The sequence below is a fragment of the Phacochoerus africanus genome, chromosome 16 (genome assembly GCF_016906955.1).
Source record: "Phacochoerus africanus isolate WHEZ1 chromosome 16, ROS_Pafr_v1, whole genome shotgun sequence".
In the NCBI taxonomy this organism is placed as follows: Eukaryota; Metazoa; Chordata; class Mammalia; order Artiodactyla; family Suidae; genus Phacochoerus; species Phacochoerus africanus.
Window position 1 is genome coordinate 10,918,315 of NC_062559.1, and position 21,065 is coordinate 10,939,379.

Genomic DNA, 21,065 nt, shown 5'->3' on the forward strand with positions numbered 1-21,065 from the left:
CCAAGGCAGGTGGGGAGGGGAGTGGCGGTGCCTCTGGTGTCTGGGCACCTGTTTCCCCTCCTTCCCAGCAGCCCCCTTAGTGATGGCTCAGCTGGCAGCCACTCAGGACCCTGTCAAAGCAGAATCACTGAGAAGCCGTCCCTGCCCCTCTGGGTGTGGAGGGGAGGGGAAGGTGGCTGCACACTGAGGCTGCGCCAGGTAGATGTTGACCTCTTAACAGAAGCAAAGGAGTTTGGAGGAGGAAGTTGTTTAGGAGGGAATATAGAAGACCCCGTGGCTTTGTTGGTTCTGGAAAGCAGTATAGACAACCTTCCAGGTGCCTAAAGTCCCAGAGGGGTCAGGAGTCGGAGCAAGGACTAGAGTCGTTTGCATGGGGGTGGGCACTGAAGATTTCCATGGAAAGGAGAGCGTTGGTGACTGGGACCATTAACCAGGGTGAGCCCCTGACCGGCCCCCCAGCCACTCTGAGTGCTTTCTCTGTGTGGGCAGGACAGGTGCACGTGTAACCTCTGTGCAAGCCTGGCAGCTCTGTTTAAAACACGGACTACGCAGGAGGCAGGGACCATGGCTTATTCCAAGTGCTGATAAATGTTGGCTGCAGGAGTGGCGTCTAGAGAAGGGCCTGGGGAAATGCTTTGCCGTGTAAAGCACTGTAAGAAAAATTCAGGGTAAAAGGCAGTTTTACTGTTTACCATTCCAGAAGAAATGGGCCAGATTCATGGGCTGGAGATCTACGCCAATAAAAAGGGGACCCAGGCAAGTTTGAGATCTCTCCATGATGTTCCAGAATGTCTTTCCATGGAGATCGGGGGAAAATCATGTCAGGTTTGTTTTTTCCTCTTCCAGCTACCTGGAGTTTCACCCATCGTGCTCTTGGTTCTGACACATTTGTCATGAGGGTGGTTGTGTTTATACCGGGTTTGGACCTTTTCCTTTTCTGAACCTAAAAGGCACGTGCTGACCTGGAGAGAGATTTGAAAATGGCTCCGCCTCAGGAGAAATTGAGCTCTAGCCCCCAACTCCAGTAGGACTTCTGGACTTTGGTCTCATGTGTTTCTTTTTTTGCCTTTTTGTCTTTTGAGGGCTGCACCCATGGCATATGGACGTTCCCAGGCTAGGGGTCGAATTGGAGCTGCAGCTGCCGGCCTGCTCCACAGCAACAGCCATGCCAGATCCAAGCCGCGTCCTGGACTTACGCCACAGCTGCAGCAACACTGGATCCTTAGCCCACTGAGCGAGGCCAGGGGTCGAACCCATGTCTTTATGGATACTAGTGGGGTCCTTAACCCACTGAGCCACAACGGGAACTCCTCTCACATGTTTCTTGTCACGTTTCCCCTCCAGATTTGGAACTTGGCTTCAAACAAGCTAACATTCTTGAACTCCTATAAGATGAAAATGTCGGTTATCCTGGGAATCGTCCAGATGGTTTTTGGGGTCATTCTCAGCCTTTTCAACCACATGTAAGTTTCACGATGAACTGTCTGCCTGTTGTTCTGACCATGTTGATGATGGGCAGTGGCAAGGCCACCAGTTCGGTCCTGTGTCCCTTGGTTCGCGTCTCCTTCCTATGGGGACTGCTTTCTTGTGTCTCTTGGCTCCCCCTCGGACAGGCTGGTTGGCAGAAAATGGCATCTTGGTTTCTCTTGAGCAGAGTGCCCCTTTCACCCCAGAAATATTTGAGGGTTCAGAAAGAGACTGCAAGCCCACAGGGCTTTGTGTCCCTCCAGCCTGCAAGGTCTTGGTTGGTGCCATATCCAGGCTTAGGTCTCCCACCAGTCTTGGGGACCTAACTGCACTTTGGCCAAAGTGCCCTCAGGTCTTGAATTCCATTTGGTGTAATTTCTTCCTGCAGAAGCAGCCTCTCTCTCGTTTCTTTGCCTGTTAATGTTCTTCCATTTATTCTTTTCTTTTTGTTAAGCTCTGTCTCTGGAAACCTTCTCAAACGTGCGTATTTGCACTCAAGTTGTAAATGCTTGAAATCAGCCTCAAATATGTCTATTCAGAGACCTCTTTAGAGAACACAGCAGCTTGTCGGTATCGCTGAAGCCCACCCTCCAGGAGGTCAGCATGATGCTGCAGGATCGATACAGGGTTTAGAATCAAAAGTTTGGCTACTGGTTCTAACTCTGTCTAGCTGCGTGATCCTAGACATGTCGCTGCACCTCTCAAGATGGTTTTCTTCTATAGTGTGGGAAGGGAGGAGTCAAATGGGTCAACTTAGCGTGTGGTGACAAACGACTCCCAAATCGCAGTGGTTTAAGACCATGGCACATGTCATCGTGGGCCCACTGGGGGGCGCCGCTCATCTCATTCGCACCCTGGGACCTGAGCTGATGGGCAGCCTCACCTGGAACCGGCTTGTTGCCATGGCAGCAGAGTGTGGTCCATTCCACACTGACTTTTAAGCTTCCCCTCAGAATGACAGGTGCCGCTTCCATTCCCATTTCATTGACCAGAGCCCCCAGCCCGAAAACCAATAGATTCTCCCTGAAAAATAAGAACTGTTTAGTGAGTAAATGAATGACCACAGCTTGGTTCTACTGCCTGCCTGAAAGGGCTGTGAGAATTAAATGATAAAACCAGGAAGTTCTTTCTGGAAGGGACTGTACCGTGCGTCAGTGTGTGTCACGCTGGCCTCAGTGCTCTCCAGTAATCCTGCCTTATCGTGGGATGTCCATTTCCCTCCAATAACTCTTCAAGTTAAAAAAAAATTTTTGGAGTTCCCATTGTGGCTCAGTGGTAATGAACCCAACTAGTATCCATGAGGACTCTGATTCAATCCCTGGCCTCACTCAGTGGGTTAAGGATCCAGCATTGCCGTGAGCTGTGGTATAGGTTGCAGTTGAGGCTCTGATCTGGTATAGGCCAGCAGCTACAGCTCTGATTGGACCCCTATCCTGGGAACTTCCATGTGCCAAGGGTGTGGCCCTAAAAAGACAAAAAAAAAAAAATTTTTTTTTTTTTTGGCCATTCCCACAGCACGTGGAGGTATGTGGGGCCAGGGATCCAACCTGAGCCACGGCTGTGACAACGCCAGATCCTTAACTGCTAGGCCACCGGGGAACTCCCAATTACTCTTACAATTAACAAAGAGTGTTGGGGCCCTTTCTGACATTTTAACTGGGGTGGGGGAGTCAACTTAGCCTTGTGGGACTCTGTGTCTTAGAGCAGAAGTTGGCAAACTTCTTCCATGGAGGGCTGGAGAGTAAATATTTCAGGCTTTGCAGGCCAGGCAATCTCTGTCACAATACTCAATTCTGGTGTGAACGCTGCCGCAGACCACATGTAAACACATGAGTGGGACTGTTCCTGTGAAACTTTATTTGTGAAAACGGAAATTTGAATTTCTCGTAGTTTTCATGTGTCCTAAAATAGTGTTCTTTTGGTTGGCCCCCAAACATCTGAGAAGGTGCAAACCGTTTTTCACTTGCAGGCTGTACAGAAATAGGGGACAGTCACAAGCCATTGCTGACTTTCTCAGGAGAGAAGCTGCCAAGCCACCGTTGTGTATCCTTCTGCCTTTGACCGTGTTGCTGTGAACGAGTCTGCATGCGAGGCTGTGGCCAGGTCCTCGGCTGTCTATGTGCGCCCGACCTTTGTCTCGGTCTTCACCTTCCAGATCCTGGTTCTTTCTGAACCTTTTGTGCAAAAGCACCTTTCTTTCTTTTCCAACCTTGCATACTCGGGGTGTGGACCAGAGTTCCCAAACAAAACCAAAACCAAAACCAGAGATGACCATTTGAGGCTTTGGAGGGAAAAGTGAATTCCTGACAGTCCCTCAATGTTCTTTCTTGTGTGTGTCTGTGCTTCCCGCGCCCAGATTCTTCAGAGACACCCTCAGCATCATTCTGCAGTTCATCCCCGAGATGATTTTTATCCTGTGCCTGTTCGGGTACCTGGTTTTCATGATCATCTTCAAATGGTGCTCCTTTGACGTCTCCGTGTCCCGGCGCGCCCCCAGCATCCTCATCCACTTCATTAACATGTTCCTGTTTAATTACAACGACCCTTCGAACGCACCTCTGTACAAGCATCAGGTATTTCTGGTTGGTTTTTTTTTTTTCCCCCCTTCTTTCCTCATGTGATTACATTAAATCTCTCTCATACTCTTAAACGAATTCTATGATTATAAATATAAAATTTTATGACCATAAATGTTGTACAACCATCGTCACAACCTAATTTTAGATCATTTCCATCCCAAACCCCCAGCGATCCCTTCCCCACCCCCCACCTGTCTCCTTTGGTAACCAGAAGTTTTTCAAAGTCTGTGAGTCATTTTCTGTGCTGCAGATAAGTTCATTGTAGCCTTTTCTAAGATTCCACATATAAGTGATCGCATATGACGTTGGCGTCTCACCGTCGGAGTCACTTCACCTCGCATGATCATCTCTCGGTCCCTCCAAGGCGCTGTCTGTCCTACTCCTGAATACGGCAGAGAGTAACTGTCTGCAAGCCTCAGTCCATGTGTTAGGTTCTTTCACACTTCAGGAGGTCCTTATTTGATGAGTGTCCAGGTTCGAGGGCTGTGCTGTGGTCCAGCTCTGGCCCTTCTTATTGGGTCACACGTGGGACGGATTTTCGCCGTGGGGTTGAAAATGAGCTTGTGCATGGTCTGTGCAGAAAGAAAAAAAAATAACCCTTCAAATTGATTGGCTTGAAACTAAATGCTTTAAACACCTTAACATGTAATAATCTTTTATTATAAAAGGAAACTCTAGTTAAGGTTCACAAGAGAGAAAATTGAGATAGAATCGAGAAGAGGAGGCCCTCTGTTCACAGGGGTCGTGACTTTCTGGAAAACTAAACCAAACTCATGCTCTTCTACGAGCTTCCCCAGTAGAGGTGGAGATGCTTTTTTTCTTTTTTCTTTGGGCTCTTTTTCCATGGACGGGACCTCCCAGCAGTTGGATGTTATCGCTATTCTGACTTTGTTTCTTTCGGCCTCATTATCAACTTGATACTTTAGTTTTAGAAAGTATAAATGTTCCATGAGTGATGGGTATAAAAATATCTCAGTGAGCAATTTTTGGTAACTCAAATAGTTTTTTTTTCCTCTGGCCTCTCCCAGTGATAACCTAATAATATTGTTTGCTGGTAGATTTTCACTAAAGAAGGACCACTCATATAGGTTCTGGATCAAGCTCTAGGGCTAGTTTCCCAATACCAGGGGGCCCTTCACTGCCCATGGCACCTGCCAATGGCTCCTCGCCACACTCCTCCTACAGCTGTGTACATCCCCATGCGTTTGATTCCTGGCTGTGTTCTCCTCCCCTGCAGAAGCAGCAAAGGTCAGGACTGATTTTAGATAATAACAGAGAAGACACACAGCTCTGAAAGCTCTCTTGTGTCCCACCTTACTGTGTAGCACCTGCTTGTTATCCATCAGCACCGTGGAGGCCATTCTTCGACTCTTGGCATCGAATGATGTCTTTGAGAGGGTCATTTACTCGTTGCTGGTGTCTCAATGCAAGTGTACCTGCATTTCCCAAACAAGTCATCTTCTTGATGATGCCTGGGAATCAGAATCACCAAGTATTCCATGTGCCCCTGCCTTTCCTAAAGACTGAAGTCCCCCTGAGGACACGGAGCACTGCACAGGGAGAGACTTTTCCAGCTTTTTTCCTATTCAAAGCCATTATTTGGAGTTGGCTGGTCTCCACGCCCCAGAAGAAGATTAATTATCTTGACACAGTTTGAAGTTTCCATAACCCCGTTTTCCCATGATGCAGTTGGAAGAGACAGTGTGAGGTAAAAAAATCCAGCCCCCTCCCAACTCTGCTCTGGCTGCTTCATGCTATGTTTCAATAGCAAAGAAGAAGAGCAACAGATAAATAGGCATCTTTGATCTCTCTAGACATTGTGGTGTGTTTGAAGGGGGAAGCATGAGATAAAAATGGACTAGAACAACCCGGTGGCTTCAAGGGTGTGGACCTGGGACAGGCAAGTGCCAAGTCTGTTCCTGTGGTCCCCCTCCTTCTTGGGAGCAGTTAAGAGTGGAGGAGGGTATTGGATGGAGCAGATAGGGCTCCCACTGTTATCAGGATGTATCTTGTTACAGTTGGGATAATAAACGAAAGCCTCAGTGGGAGCTTGGTCAGAACAGTTAAAGCAACGAGAGAAACATTTTTCAGGAGTTCCCATTGGAACTTGACAGGTTAAGAACCCAACTAGTGGAGTTCCCGTCATGGTGCAGTGGTTGACGAATCCGACTAGGAACCATGAGGTTGCGGGTTCGGTCCCTGCCCTTGCTCAGTGGGTTAACGATCCGGCGTTGCCGTGAGCTGTGGTGTAGGTTGCAGACGCGGCTCAGATCCCACGTTGCTGTGGCTCTGGCATAGGCCAGTGGCTACAGCTCCGATTGGATCCCTAGCCTGGGAACCTCCATATGCCGCGGGAGCGGCCCAAAGAAATAGCAAAAAGACAAAAAAAAAAAAAAAAAGAACCCAACTAGTATCACTCAGTGGGTGAAGGATCCAGGGTCGCTGTGGCTGTGGTATAACCCAGCAGCTGCAGCTCCCATGTGACCCCTAGCTTGGAAACTTCCGTAAGTCACAGGTGTGGCCCTAAAAAGACAAAAAAAAAAAAAAGAAAGAAAGAAAACAAAAAGAAACATTTCCCCTTTTATTCCAAGTACCCAGTTTCCACACCTTTTCCCAAGGCTTCCTGCTTCTTTTGCAAATAGCAGCTCTGGGTTATCCTCAAACCAGTGACCTGGAGGGTAGGAAAAAGAGGAGGTGAGGTATGAAAGGAAGTATATCACAGGATGATAAAGTGGGATGAGTCTCAGGAGTCAGCGAGGCAGGGAGACATAGACGCCTCGCTCCAAAAGTGAACTGTGCCCAGAGAACGAGAGAGAATGAAAGACTTCAATTCGGTTAACCCAGAACCTGGTGGGGAACCGGCCCACAGGAGACCGTGACCCAGGTGGCCATTGCGAGGCCTTTTTTTTTTTTTTTTTTTGGAAGAGCAAGAAGCCTCAGTAGTACTGGAAATGCAAAGTTACTGACGGAGATAATGTTTGTGACTTAAAGAGACCTAAAGACTTTTGGCGAAGTCCCAGATCTGCTCTTCATCTCGGGCCAGGGCTAACTGTCCCCCTGGAGCAGAGTTAAAGGAATAGGGACAAATAATGTTGCCCTCATGCTGTGTGTCGTGAACACCTCCATCCAATGACGGCTCCATATGGTGTGGGTGTAGGAAGAGGGGCTACCTGGAGAGCAAGGAATAAAGAGTGGCTCTTTTTTTTTTTTGGTCTTTTTGTCTTTTTTAGGGCCACACCTTCAGCACATGGAGGTTCCCAGGTAAGGGGGCCAATCGGAGCTGTAGCCACCAGCCTACACCACAGCCACAGCAACGCAGGATCCGAGCCGCATCTGTGACCTACACCACAGCTCATGGCAACGCCAGATCCTTAACCCACTGGGTGAGGCCAGGGATCGAACCTGCTTCCTCATGGATGCTGTTTGGGTTCGCTAACCGCCGAGCCATGATGGGAACTCCAAGAGTGACTCTTTTTCACTGGACACCCAGCACAGGTGGACTCACAGTTCTCTCTGCAGTAGGAAGAGGTGGGCGGGCGAAACGGTTCATTGAGATGCTTTCTGTCTCTCCAAGTGACCTGCCCCTGAGATCATCCCCGTTGGTCATTTGTGTCATATCAAGCATGCTGTGCGGTCACCTTGAACTAATAGGATCTTACCATTTTGGTCTTACAGCAAGAAGTCCAAAGTTTCTTTGTTATTATGGCTTTGATTTCTGTGCCATGGATGCTTCTGATTAAGCCATTTATTCTTAGAGCCAATCATCTGAAATCACAGGTAAGCGCCATCCCTTCTGTGCACTCCCCATGGGCAGCAAGGCGGTGCCTTAGAAATACAAGTCAGGGGGTTAGGGAGAATGCCGGGTCCACCGGGGCCTGGAGGATGGTGGTGAGGTGAGGAACTGGCCCGCCCCAGGTACATCTTCTTCTGCAGAGTTCAACTTTTCCTTGGGGTCTTATTTCCAATATAATGCTCACATTTAAATCTTATATGCTGGAGCTCCGTTGTAGCTCAGCGGAAACAAATCCGACTAGTATCTATGAGAATGTGGGTTCGGGAGTTCCCGTCGTGGCGCAGTGGTTAACGAATCCGACTAGGAACCATGAGGTTGCGGGTTCGGTCCCTGCCCTTGCTCAGTGGGTTAACGATCCGGTGTTGCCGTGAGCTGTGGTGTAGGTTGCAGACGCGGCTCGGATCCCGAGTTGCTGTGGCTCTGGCGTAGGCCGGTGGCTACAGCTCCGATTCAACCCCTAGCCTGGGAACCTCCATATGCCGCAGGAGCGGCCCAAGAAATAGCAACAACAACAACAACAACAACAACAACAACAACAACAAAAGAATGTGGGTTCGATCCATGGCCTTGCTCGGTGGGTTGGGGATCTGGCGTTGCCCTGAGCTGTGGTGTAGGTTTCAGATGTGGCTCAGACCCCGTGTTGCTACAGCTGTGGCATAGGCTGGCAGCTGCAGCTCGGTTTGGACTCCTAGCCTGGGAACTTCCATATGCTTTGGGTGTGGCCCTAAGAAAAGCAAGACAAAACAAAAAACTTTGTGCTACAAGCTGTGCTTGGGCTGTGTGTGTGATGGGTCTGCTGGTAGTTAATGACTTCTAAGGGCCTGAATGTGGCTCTTTTATTGGTTGAAAAGAAGAGTCTTTTACTCTAGTTTCAGTGTGTTAATGAATATTGAAAGTTGTTTTCATCAGGATTCTAAAGTTGTGGGCTTTTGGAGTTCCCTGGTGGCTCAGCGGGTTAGGGCTCCAGCGTTTTCACTGCTGTGGCCCAGGTCACTGCTGTGGCTTGGGTTTGATCCCTAGCCTAGGAACTTCTGCACGCCTCAGGCATAGCCAAAAAAATACGAATAAAAAAATGAAGTTGTGAGCTTTACTGTGTTATGTTACAGATTATGTAAGAGAGTAAACCCATTCACATGCGTCTGTTCTTATTTGTTTGTGACTTTCTCCCTGTCATCCAACACTCATTTCAGCCCATTTTCTCCTTCTGTCTAAACTTCTCCTGAGCCTCAGGTTCACTGAGGGGTGACGCTGAGTTCACTCTCAACCTAAATTAATAGGATTTGGGAAAATCAACCTTCCAGGGAAGAGAGTTGATTAGAGTCTAGAAATGGCACAGGCACTGTGTCACTTTTTTGAGATGGTCACTCTGTGCTCCCCTCCGTGCCAAAGGTTAAGTGGACTCTGCTGAAATCGCATTTGTTTTAGGTCGTTGTAGATAGTTTCAGGATCTTGATGAGACGAGACTGGAGTTCCAGGGGTTAGTCCCTAGGTGGCGCCCTCTTTCTAAATCGCCTGCCTCTCCTCCCACTCCCTATTTCCTGCCAGCCTTGAGTAGATCCTAAGCCTGTCTGAAATATCATTTATGTGGGATATAAATATTTTGGAAGGCAAAGCAAACAATATTTGTTTATCGTTTGGCCAGTTGGCGAGAGACCAAGATGGTAGAGGACAGTTGAGGCGGGTCACTGTCCGAACAGCTGACAGATGTTTCAAAGGAAGGTGGCAAATACCTTTTTGCAGAAATGAATGCAACTCCCTTTCCTAGAAACCCAACCTGTCCGTAAGTCGTGGGCAAGGTTACTGCTGATTCCCCCGAGTCCTGGGACTCAGACAATAATTCGTCTTGTTCTTTGCTCCACAAAGGCTGTTTAAATAGCAGCTGCGCTCCCAGTACAGCAGAAGGCACTAGAGGGGGTTTTTTGTAGTCTGCCTTCCTGGATGATACTTCTTGACCCTGGCTAACAGGAGCTTCCAAAGACTGCCAGGAGGCCCGCCTCCTTGGCCCTTGAGAAGCATGGCTGTTGGCTGGTTCCTTAGGCTTCTGGCTGTGTTCCTGTTGTGGTTCAGAGGTAACGAACCTGACTGTCCATGAGGATGCAGATTGATCCCCGGCCTCACTCAGTGGTTCAAGAATTAGCACTGCTGTGAGCTGTGGTGTGGGTCACAGATGCAGCTTGGATCTGGTGTTGCTAAGGCTGCAGTGTAGGCTGGACCCCTAGCCTGGAAACGTCCATATGCTGTGGGTGTGACCCTAAAAAGTGCCCCCCCCCCAAGAGAAAGAAAGAAACATTTATCTCCACCTCCATCCAAGAGATGATTCCATAACGGAGTTATTTGGGCTTCTCCCAGTTCCCCCCTGTGAAACCTTAAGGAGGCCCAGTGCTTAGAGTTTATAAACGCTTTTGTTCTGATGGCTTCAGGAGATAGCAGCAGAGTCCCATCTACTCGGGCTCCTCTGTAACTCTAATCCCCAGACCCCCGCGCCTGCACAGTGGGGTTTGGAAACCTGTTCACTAGAGGGCCGCCTGCGATATGGCCCTTTTGGCTGCATCCCATAGGCAGCCAGTGAGTTCACATCTCCTCCCCAGAACCACTCGTGGTCAGCCCCCTGGACCGACTGGGTCTCGCACATTCTGCTCCCTCTTCTGACTTGCTGCCATGGACCTGGGTCTCCTGTCACTCCTGTATCCTGGGTCACAGTGAACTGTGCACCTCTATTTATTTATTTTTAAATTCTATGCCTTCGCAGCATATGGAGGTTCCCAGGCTAGGGGTCAAATCGGAGCTGTTGCCACTGGCCTACACCACAGCCACAACAACGCCAGATCCCAGCCACGTCTGTGACCTACACCACAGCTCATAGCAACCCTGGATCCTTAACCCACTGAACAAGGCCAAGCTACAAACCTGTGTCCTCATGGATCCTGGTCTGATTCGTTTCCGCTGAGCCATGGAGGGAACTCCCTGCATCTTTATTTAAAACCTTTATATTTACATGCATTTTTTTTATGGCAAAGTTTATAGAAGTACAAGCTACATGATGAAAAGTGCGCTGATGCTAAGGTCAAAGCTCAGTGAGCTCTCATGACCTGACCAGCACTCAGGTAACATAGAGACACAGGACGCCGTCGGATCCCCAGTCCCGCTGTGCCGCCTTCCCCTCACTCTCCCCCCAGGGCAACCACCATCCTGACTTCTAACACTGTAGCTTAATGTTTCCTGTTCTTGAACTTGATGTAAACGGATTCATACACCACGCCTTCTTTTGGCTCTAACTTTTCTTCATCCAGTGTTGCATTTGAGAGATTGTATATGTGTGACTGCTTATGTATATGTATAGTATTCCCTTGCATGAACATACCTATTTATTTATTTGTTTATTTATTTATTTTAAGGGCTGCCCCCACGGCACGTGGAGGTTCACAGGCTAGGGCTTGAATTGGAGCTGCAGCTGCCAGCCTATGCCATAGCCACAGCAACGTCAGATCCAAGCCGTGAGCCGTGTCTGTGACCTGCATTCATTACAGCCACAGCAATGCCAGATCCTTAACCCACTGAGCGAGGCCGGGGATCAAACCTGCATCCTCATGGATGCTAGTCAGATTCGTTTCTGCTGAGCCATGACGGGAAGTCCATGAACACACCAATTGAGTTATCCATTCGTAGATGGATAGTTATTTGGCTTTTCCCCAGGGTTAGTAATGGCAAACGGTGCTGTTGTGAACAGCCTTGTGTCTGTCTTTTTGTACATGTGTTTTATGAGTTTTTAGAAAGCTGCCGGTAACTGATTTAAAATCGATTACTGTTTTATTTCAGACAGCATCCAGCTCAAACATTGTGAGATGTCTCGTTAAGGAGACAGCCAAGTATATTCTGAATGGGGAGAAGGGTCGCTAAGATTCAGAAAGTCCAGTTTCCCACTTCTGCAAAGTCGTTCATGTTCATTTGAACCAATTTCAGGATTTGACCAGAAAGGGCTAGCGATTAGGGATGGAAATGGAAAAACTATCTTCTGTTTCTTCTTTGGTATTTGCTTCCTTAAGTTGACAGGGACAGAAAATAGGATTTTAAGAAGACAAATTCATGTTAACTTGAGCCACATTCCTCACTATGGGCCAGGGAACCATGGGTCCAGGGGAAAGGCTTACCCACAGCCCCCTCTTGGTACCTGGCATCCTGGAATTCCTTCCTGTCCAGAGGGACTCAAGCCCACTTCCAGGCCATACAAAGGGCCGACCACACACCACTGGCTGGGTTCCACTGACTCAGTATGGCCCAGGGGCAGCTGTTTGTGGGGAGGGTGGGTGGAGCGTGGACATCTCGGGTGGGCATGTCCATGCATGTGCACACAAGGCCATGGCCTTTGTGCCATGAGAAGAAATCAGGGGAGTTCCTTTTGTGGCTCAGTGGATTAAGAACCAGACTAGTATCCATGAGGATGTGGGTTTAATCTCTTGCCTTGCTCTGTGGGTTAAGGATATGGCATTGCCATGAGCTATGGTGCAGGCTGGCAGCTGTAGCTCCAATTTGACCTTTAGCCTGGGAACTTCCATATGCGACAGGTGCAGCCCTAAAAAGATCAAAAAAAAAAAAAAAAAAACAAAGAAAGAAAGAAATCAGTGGTGAGAAGGAAAGGATTACACACTGGGGAGAAGGGCCAGCTCTCCCCTACTGCCACGTTCTGGCATGGGACACGAACTTTAAACCTGGCCTTCCAAGTCCTTAAGGGAACATTTTTATCTTTGCCCAGAGTTCTGCCAATATAGGGTGTAGACCTGCCGAAGAAAGAAAGGTGAAGATACTTTAATGTCTAATTTGCCACATAGCACCTGTGAAATCATTCTAAGAGAAACACTGGACATGGGATATTAAGTTTTACAGTGACTGGATAGAAACGCTCTCTTCAGACTCAAGGATAAAATCAGGCCAAATTGAATGGTGACCACACCTGGATTTTTTTTTTCCCTGAATTTTTTTTCTTAGCTATTTTTCTAAGGTGATGTTTTTCTTTTTAAAAAAGTATATTTGTGTTGGAATCGTCATCTCGTCTGTTGGGGCTGCTGTAACAAAACACCGTACACCGAGTGGCTAACACAACAGAGTTTTTTGCTCACAGTTCTGAAGCCTGGAAGTCCAAGATCAGGGTGTCAGCCTCATCACCTTCCGGGGAGGCCTTCTTTCCTGGTCCACGGCTGGCATCTTCTCTCCGTGTCCTCCCCCACCTGATGGAAGGTGCTAGGGAGCTCTCAGCAGCCTCTTTTATAAATGCACTAATTCCATCCACAAGGACTCCAACCTCATGACCTAAGTGCCTTTCAAAAGCTCCACTTTCTAATATTTTCTTTTTGAGGGTTAGGATTTTAACACGATTTTTTTGGGGGGAGACACAAACTTTCAGACTGTGACAGGCATGAATCTCTCCTGGTTAATTTTGCTGATAGAAATGTGGCTGTTCGGCTCACAGGGCTGTTGATTTACTGTAGACTGATTAATCTGGCACATTCTGGATCACTCTGGAGAAAAGCATGGGCCTTAGACTCAGACTGCCTGGGTTTGAATCCTGTCTGTGCCACTTACCAGCTGTGGTGCCCAGGCTCATTTTATTTATTTATTTATTTATTTATGTATTTATTTATTGCTTTTTAGGGCTGCACTTACTGCATATGGAAGTTCCCAGGCTAGGGGTCTAATCGGAGCTGTAGCTACTAGCCTACACCACAGCCACAGCAATGTGGGATCCAAGCGGAGTCTGCGATCCACACCACAGCTCATGGCACTGCCAAATCCTTAACCCACTGAGCAAGGCCAGGGATCGAACCTGTATCCTCATAGATACTAGTCACATTGTTTCCATTGTGCCACAATGGGAACTCCCACTGGCCTCATTTCTTTTCTTTTTTTAAAAATTTTTTCTTTTTCTTTTTTGGGCCACACCCGAGGCATACAGAAGTTCCCAGGCTAGGGATCAAATTGGAGCTGCAGCTGCCGGCCTACACCACAGCCACAGCAACACGGGATCTGAGCCACATCCATGACCCACACCGCAACTGGCAGCAACACTGGATCCTTAACCCACTGAGCAAACCTAGGGATCGAACCTGCATCCTCACCAATACTAGTCAGTTTCTTAACTCACTGCGGGGCTCATTTCTTAAGTTTCCTGTACTGTAGTTTTCACCTCTGTAAAATGAGGTGATAATTGCGCTTTCCTAAAAAGACTGTCCATGAAGCCTAAATGAGATACTAGAGCCTTAAGAATAGTACCTGGTATGTAGCTAATATTTAATGAGAGCCTGTACTTTACAGAGAATTTTGGTATTTCCAAGGGTGAATTTAATGCTTCACTTTCTTGGGTGCTGACAGATGCAGGCCTCCAGGATCCAAGAAGAGGCCACCGAGGACATCGAAGCTGTCAACTCCAGCGCTTCCATGAGCTCTGGGCGGAGGGCTTCTGCAGGTGCCCATGGGGCTCACGATGGCCATGAAGAGGAGGTATTTGTGACGTGTTAGCCTGTGAATGTGTACGGTTGCTAGAAGCAAGACCTAGTTGGGGCGATGCTCACGTATGTTACAGCTTGGGCAGGGGTGAGCCCAGCAGCCCATCACGGTGGACTTGGGCTGCAGGGCTGGGAGGGTTGGGGGCACCCTGCTGGTGGCAACTCTGTCATCACTGAGTCCTGGGAAGTTGGGGAGGTCCCCAGGAAGGTGGAGCACTTAAATTTACAGCTACTGACCAGCCCAGCAGAGAGTATTTTATTTATTTTATTTAAACTTTACTTATTTATATGGAAGTATAGTTGGCACACAATGTTGTGTCAATTTCTGCTATAGAGCAAAGTGACTCAGTTATACAAATGCACAGATTCTTTTTTAATATTCTTCTCTGTCATGGTCTATGCCAGGAAACTGGGTATGGTTCCTTGTGTTACACATAGGACCTTGGTCTTTTGTTTTTTGCTTTTTGTTTTTTATTTTTCAAGGCTGTGGCATATAGAGACTCCCGAGCTGGGGGTCAAATCAGAGTGGCAGCTGCCGGCCTAGATTGAAGCCACAGCAACGCCAGATCCAAGCCTTGTCTGCAGCCTACACCACAGCTCATGGCAACGCCAGATCCTTAACCCATTGAGCAAGGTCAGGGGTTGAACCTGCGTCCTCATGGATGCTAGTAGGGTTCATTACCACTAAGCCATGATGGGAAGTCCCAGGACCTTGTTTATCCAACAATAACCTTGAGTATTAAAGAAACCGAATAGAGTTCATTTTGGGTTCTTCTTCTTTAGAGACAGCTGCATCCATTCCTTTTTTTTTTTTTTTTAAATATGGAATGACTCACGAATTTGCATGTCATCCTTGCACAGGGGCCATGCTCATCTTCTCTGTGCCATTCCCATTTTAGTCTGTGTGCTGCCAAGCAAGCACCAGAGAGTGTTTTAATAAGTCCACCCAGGTGCTGCTCCTTCTGCAAATATGAGGTGAACCTCAGCCTCAGATTTAGTGTTCTAGAAGGTCCTAAATGTTCCTGAGGCCCCCTTGGCTCAGACCGTGCCCCGGGAGTCTTCTAGATGTATGATCTTGCCCACCAATGCCCTCAAACCATGACAGCAGAGCCCAAAGCTGCTGCCTCACATTGCAGCGGGAAGTGGGTTATTGTTCCCAGCCCTTCTCCTCCCTCAACCCTGGCTCTGACCTTGTTCACTGATCTTTGTCGCCTTGTCTGCCTCTCCCGTGAATTCATTCTGTGTTCTCTCCCCCATCCCTGCCCCAAGGGCAGTCGCTGCCCCCTCGGGAATGTGCTGTGTTTTCCCAGACGAGGCAGCTGGCTGTTTGTATACCGTGATCGGAGTCACCCCCCATCCCGAACCCCAGGCTGGGGGTTTTAACGGGAGCTCTGTTCCAGTGAGGGGGTGAGGACAGGGGTCCTGTGAGGCCTGAGAGATTCGAGGAGTAGCTCCATTTGTGGTGTTCATTGTTGGAAAAAGACGTATTCATGTGCACGGATGGACAGTCCATTAGAATGAATGAAAAATCCGGATCATGGAAAATTGTCCCAACGAGATTCCAGGGCGTCAGTAATCCCTGTTAGTGGCGATTGGGGTTACTAGGTTTTCTCAGACCTGCTGGAATGACTTAGAATCCAACCTAAACGTCTTTTCTGCATCTTTTTTTTTTTTTGTAAGATTTTTATTATTTCTATTATAGTTGATTTGCAATGTTCTGGCAATTTCTTCTGTATGTCAGAGTGACCCAGTCATATATATATATATTCTTTTTCTCACATTATCCTCCATCATGCTCCATCACAAGTGATTAGATTTCCTGTGCTGTACAGCAGGATCTCATTGCTTATCCACTCCAGATGCAATAGTTTGTATCTACTAACCCCAAACTCCTAGCTCCTCCTACTCATCTTCTGACTCATCAAGTCCCAGCTCATTCATTCTCCTCCTGTAAATATCCAGTCAGTGTCACCTGCCACCTCTCCCATGAACCGGCTGCTCTTTTTTTTTTTTTTTGTCTTTTTGCCATTTCTAGGGCTGCAGAGCAGCATATGGAGGTTCCCAGGCTAAGGGTCTAATCGGAGCTGTAGCCACCAGCCTACATCACATCAGGGCCACAGCAACGCAAGAACAAAGCCACGTCTGCGACCTACACCACAGCTCACAGCAACGCCAGATCCTTAACCCACTGAGCCAAGGCCAGGGATCGAACCCACAACCTCATGGGTCCTAGTCGGATTCATTGACCACTGAGCCACGACGGGAAACTCCTGAACCGGCTGCTCTTGTCTGGGCAACCTCAGGCTCCATGTGATGGCTCCTCCCACAGTGCAATCTCTCAGCACAAAGCAGACACAGGGTGGACTCTGCTTCCCCCTCCAGGTCCTCTCCCACCTCCCTCCTTACCAGGAATTAGCCAAACTCCCGCTTAAAGACACAGTTCTCCAGGCTGCCAAATCTACCTAACACTTTGGACGCCAGCCACAGGTTTGCGGGTCCCCTCAGCCCCCCTCAGGGTCAGTCATTTGCAGACAGCTCACAGGACTCTGCAGCACGCTATACTTTCAGTTATAGTTTTACTTACAGCAAAACTCCACACATCAGAACTGGCCGGAAGAAGAGGCCCATAGACAGAATCTGACCCTGGGACGTTTCCAAATGCAAAGCGTCTGTGTCCTTAGGGATGTGGGACTCTCCCAGCATCCACATGTGGCAAAATGATCATGGTATTGCCAACTCGGGGAGCTCACCTGAGCTTCTGTGTCCAATGTTTTACTGGGGTGTGGTTGTGCAGGCATGATGGGTCCAAGTCATTCTGGGTGGTTGCCTTCAACCTCCGGCTCCCTCCCTCCCCTGGAGACCCATTTGGCTTGTTAACCTGTGGCGCAGAGTCGCAACTCTCTCACCACACGGGTGGTCCTTCTGGTGAGGCCAGCTGCCACCAGGTCACCTCACTAGCAAAAACTATGAGGTGTGGTCCCAGGGTCGGACCATGCATCTCAGAGCTTTCTTTCACTTGGGAAAGGCCACGGGTGTCTAGGTTGCCTCCCAGACGCTGAGACAAAGGCAGGCCTGTCTTTTCCTGAAGTTAACCCTTTACCGCACATTCCTCTGTGTCTGCCACCTGCTGCTCCCTCCCCCCGACTCGCTCTGTCACCTCCCATCCCCGCCCCTTCGGTCCCTCCTCTGTGTTCACTGAAGGACAAGGAGGCAGTGATTTTGGTCTTTTCCCCAAAGCACCTGACTTCAAGTCCCAGTGACCAGAGCCCCCATTTCTTCCTGGGTTTGGCCTTCCGTCCTTGCTGTTCCGGATCACAGCCCTGTGACTCCTCTCTAATCGTTGCTCTTTCCTTTGCATCCTCATTTTCTTATCTCTGAGTTGAGATGGTGCTTGTTTTCACGCTCACCTGAAACACAACCTGCCTGAGAATCAGCTACAGCTCTCCCCCTCCAGGTTATGCCTTTCTGTCAGTGTCATCTTTTGACCTGTTCACATACAAGGACCTCGGAGCCCTGTATGACCCTGGCCCTGCTGGGCGAGGCACCCTTCTCTGTGTTCCCACAGCACCCTGATTCTTGGCTGTTGTCCTTCCCCTGCTATTGGGTGCTAACTCTCTACTGCATCTTCTCCCTCCGGGGCGGTGAGCTGCTGGGGGGCAGGGATGGTACCCATCAAATTGTCTCCCCCGTAACGCAGAGTGTGCATGAAAGGAAAGAATGAGCCATTGCTGTCTCTGCACTATTTCTTTCCCCTCCTTTCTGGATGACTAACCTAAGCAACAGGTTGGGTTTTTTGCCTTAAAGGCTATTCCTTCCCTGATCCATTTTGCTATTTAATTAATCTTCCCCCCAACACTTTTTTTTTTTTTTTTAAATTCTTGACCACACCATACATGGCTTCATGTGGGATCTCAGTTCCTGGATCAGGGATTGAACCCCGACTACAGCAGTGAGAGCACCGAATCCTGGAGTTCTGTTTGTGGCTCAGCAGTAATGAGTCTGACTAATATCCATGAGGATGCTGGTTCGATCCCTGGCCTCGCTCGGGGAGTTAAGGGTCCAGCATGGCCGTGAGCTGTGATGTAGGTTGCAGACATGGCTCGGATGCTGTGTTGCTGTGGCTGTGGTATAGGCCAGTGGCTGCAGCTTCGATTCAACCCCTAGCCTGGGAATTTCCATATGCTGCAGGTGAGGCATAAAAAGAAAAGAAAAAAAAAAAAAGAACTGAATCCTAACCACTAGACCACCAGGAAACTCCCCTGAATATTTCCTTATTCCCCTTGCCACTTTCGATTCAGATACTTTTATGGTGCCTCATGACTCCAGGTTTTTTTCTCACCTCTGCTCATGCTTGGCTTTCCAGCAGCGTCGAGAGCTAAGTCTCTCCTGACCTCAGCAAGCTCCCAGTTCCAGCCAAATGGTTTTTCTCCCCCATGTGCCGTCATGATGTTTGCAACCACCCACCTTTTTCTTACCTGGAGTCATTTCCTTTTCTAGGAATGACCTGGCTTCTCTGGTCCCTTCCCATCGTTCAAAGCTCAGCGTAAATCTCAGCTCCCCTTACCAGCCTGCTGCTTTTTTTCAATCATTTGTGGGAAACCTTACTGCACACACACAATGTCCTTCTTTGGGCTGCTCATTCTCCCCCCTCCCCCTTTTTTTTCTGCTTTTTAGTGATGCACCCGAGGCATATGGAAGTTCCCAGGCTAGGGGTTGCATTGAGGCTGCAGCTTCAGGCCTACACCGCAGCCACAGCAACAGCGACGCTAGATCTGAGCTGCATCTGTGATCTACACCACAGCTCTTGGCAACGCCAGATCCTTAATGCACTGAGCAAGGCCAGGGATCGAACCGGCATCCTCATGGATACTAGTCAGGTTTGTGACCACTGAGCCACAATGGGAATTCCCCGGCTGCTCACTATCTTTCTTTCTTTTTTTTTTTAAATCTTTTTAGGGCTGCTCCCGTGGCATATGGAAGTTCCCAGGCTGGGTGTCAAACCGGAGTTATAGCTGCCAGCCTCCGCCACAGCCACAGCAACGTGGGATCCGAGCTGTGTCTGCAACCTACACCACTAAGCAAGGCCAGGGATGGAATCCGAGTCCTCATGGATGCTAGTCAGATCGGTTTCTGCTGCACCACAACGGGAACCCCTGCTCATTCTCTTTCTCCAAGCATATGAATGCTTTTTTCCCCTCATTCAACTGGAAATGTTTTATCCATCTGTGTATCATTTGTCATACATCCCTGAAGAAAGCACTTAATGAAATAGTGTTAAAATTCTCTTTTTTCAGTTCCACTTTGGAGACATCTTTGTGCATCAAGCCATCCACACGATCGAGTACTGCCTGGGCTGCATTTCAAACACAGCCTCCTACCTCCGGCTCTGGGCCCTCAGCCTGGCACATGCACGTAAGTGGGCCGCCAGCAGGGTCACGAGCACGCGTCCCCTTACCGTGTACTTATAGCTGAAAGTGCCACCTGAGTCATTTCCGGTGTGCTTGCAAGAAGAATGGCTCATCGTTCTTAGTAGAAGTGACATTTTCCATCCATCTGACTTTATCTGTGGAAAAAGTTACCCTCTGTATCAGCCTCCCACTGCTGCTGTAACAAATTAGCAGAAACTTAGTAGCTTAGAACACTGTGAAATTGACTGGCGTACAGTTCTGGAGGCCAGAAGTCCTAAAAACAAGATGTCAGCAGGGCTGTTTTATTCTGGAAGCTCAAGGAGAGGTCCTGCTTCTTTGCCTTTTCTAGTTTCTACAGGCTGCGTGCATTCCTTGGTAAAGATTCAAGCCCCAACAATGACTTAAGTCTGGAATCTTGACTCACCAGCTTACCTTGTAAAATCCCTCTTGAGTTCTGCCTACTTCTCCAGTCTTGTCTCTTGGTATTTCCCTCAGTGCTCCACTGGCCCCTTATTAACCCCCCACCCTGCCCCTTTCCCATTTCATATGCAGTGGCCACAAGGAATTGCACTGAGACTCCTGAAGATGCCAGACTGTCTGAGCCCCCTTGTATGTTGGCCCTGCAGCTCCCTTGCCAGTAACATTCTCCCACTTTTTTTTTCTTGCTTTTTAGGACCGCACCTGTGGCACATGCAAGTTCCCAGGCCAGGGGTCAAATCAGAGCTGCAGCTGCTGGTCTACACCATAGCCACAGCAACGCAGGATCCAAGCCACATCTGTGACCTACACCACAGCTCACAGCAACTCTGGATCCTTAACGCACTGAGCAAGGCCAGGGATTGAACCTGCATCCTCATGGATATTAGGCAGGTTTGTTACCACTGAGCCACAGTGGGAACTTCCATTCTTCCCTTTTTTAACTCTCCCCACTGATATCTCGTTCCTCCTCAGAACTCAGCTTGGAGGGCACCTCCCTGGAAGTCTTCCTTCCTGGTGCCCCGTCTGCAAGGTGCCCTTCTCCTGGGTTCTGGAGGTGCCCCTATACTGGACCTGATTGTAATTCTGTCTTGTTAGCCTGTGTCCCTACTAGACTGTGAGCTCCTGAAAGGCAAGGACCTTGACTCTTATCTCTGCATTCCCAGCACTGAGTGTAACGCCAAGAGCAGAGAGGCCAGGCCAACATGTGTGCTAAGTGGATAGAAACCAAAGCAGTGGAAGTGAGCCTGATTGTTGATTTACAGCAGGAATGAAAAGCAAGTGGTCAGCCCTTAGTGTGGTCTTGACTGCTCTGGCGGGGTTTGTTTCCTTGCATAAACTCCTA

General features: G+C 48.7%; 1 protein-coding gene and 1 non-coding gene across 7 annotated transcripts in view; one reads left to right on the forward strand and one right to left on the reverse strand.

Annotated features, from left to right (window-relative positions):
* The window catches only part of ATP6V0A4 (ATPase H+ transporting V0 subunit a4), a 100,467-nt gene that overhangs the window by 76,075 nt on the left and 3,327 nt on the right, over window positions 1-21,065 (forward strand). For all 6 annotated transcript variants that reach the window (XM_047763323.1, XM_047763327.1, XM_047763326.1 and 3 more), the window contains 5 exons: window positions 1,345-1,463; window positions 3,824-4,040; window positions 7,722-7,823; window positions 14,203-14,331; window positions 19,631-19,748. In XM_047763323.1, the coding sequence (XP_047619279.1) occupies window positions 1,345-1,463; window positions 3,824-4,040; window positions 7,722-7,823; window positions 14,203-14,331; window positions 19,631-19,748 (685 nt within the window). The remainder of the gene's footprint in view (window positions 1-1,344; window positions 1,464-3,823; window positions 4,041-7,721; window positions 7,824-14,202; window positions 14,332-19,630; window positions 19,749-21,065) is intronic.
* Window positions 15,153-15,258, reverse strand: LOC125117831 (U6 spliceosomal RNA). Its single transcript, XR_007132738.1, has one exon. It is a non-coding gene; the product is annotated as a U6 spliceosomal RNA (small nuclear RNA).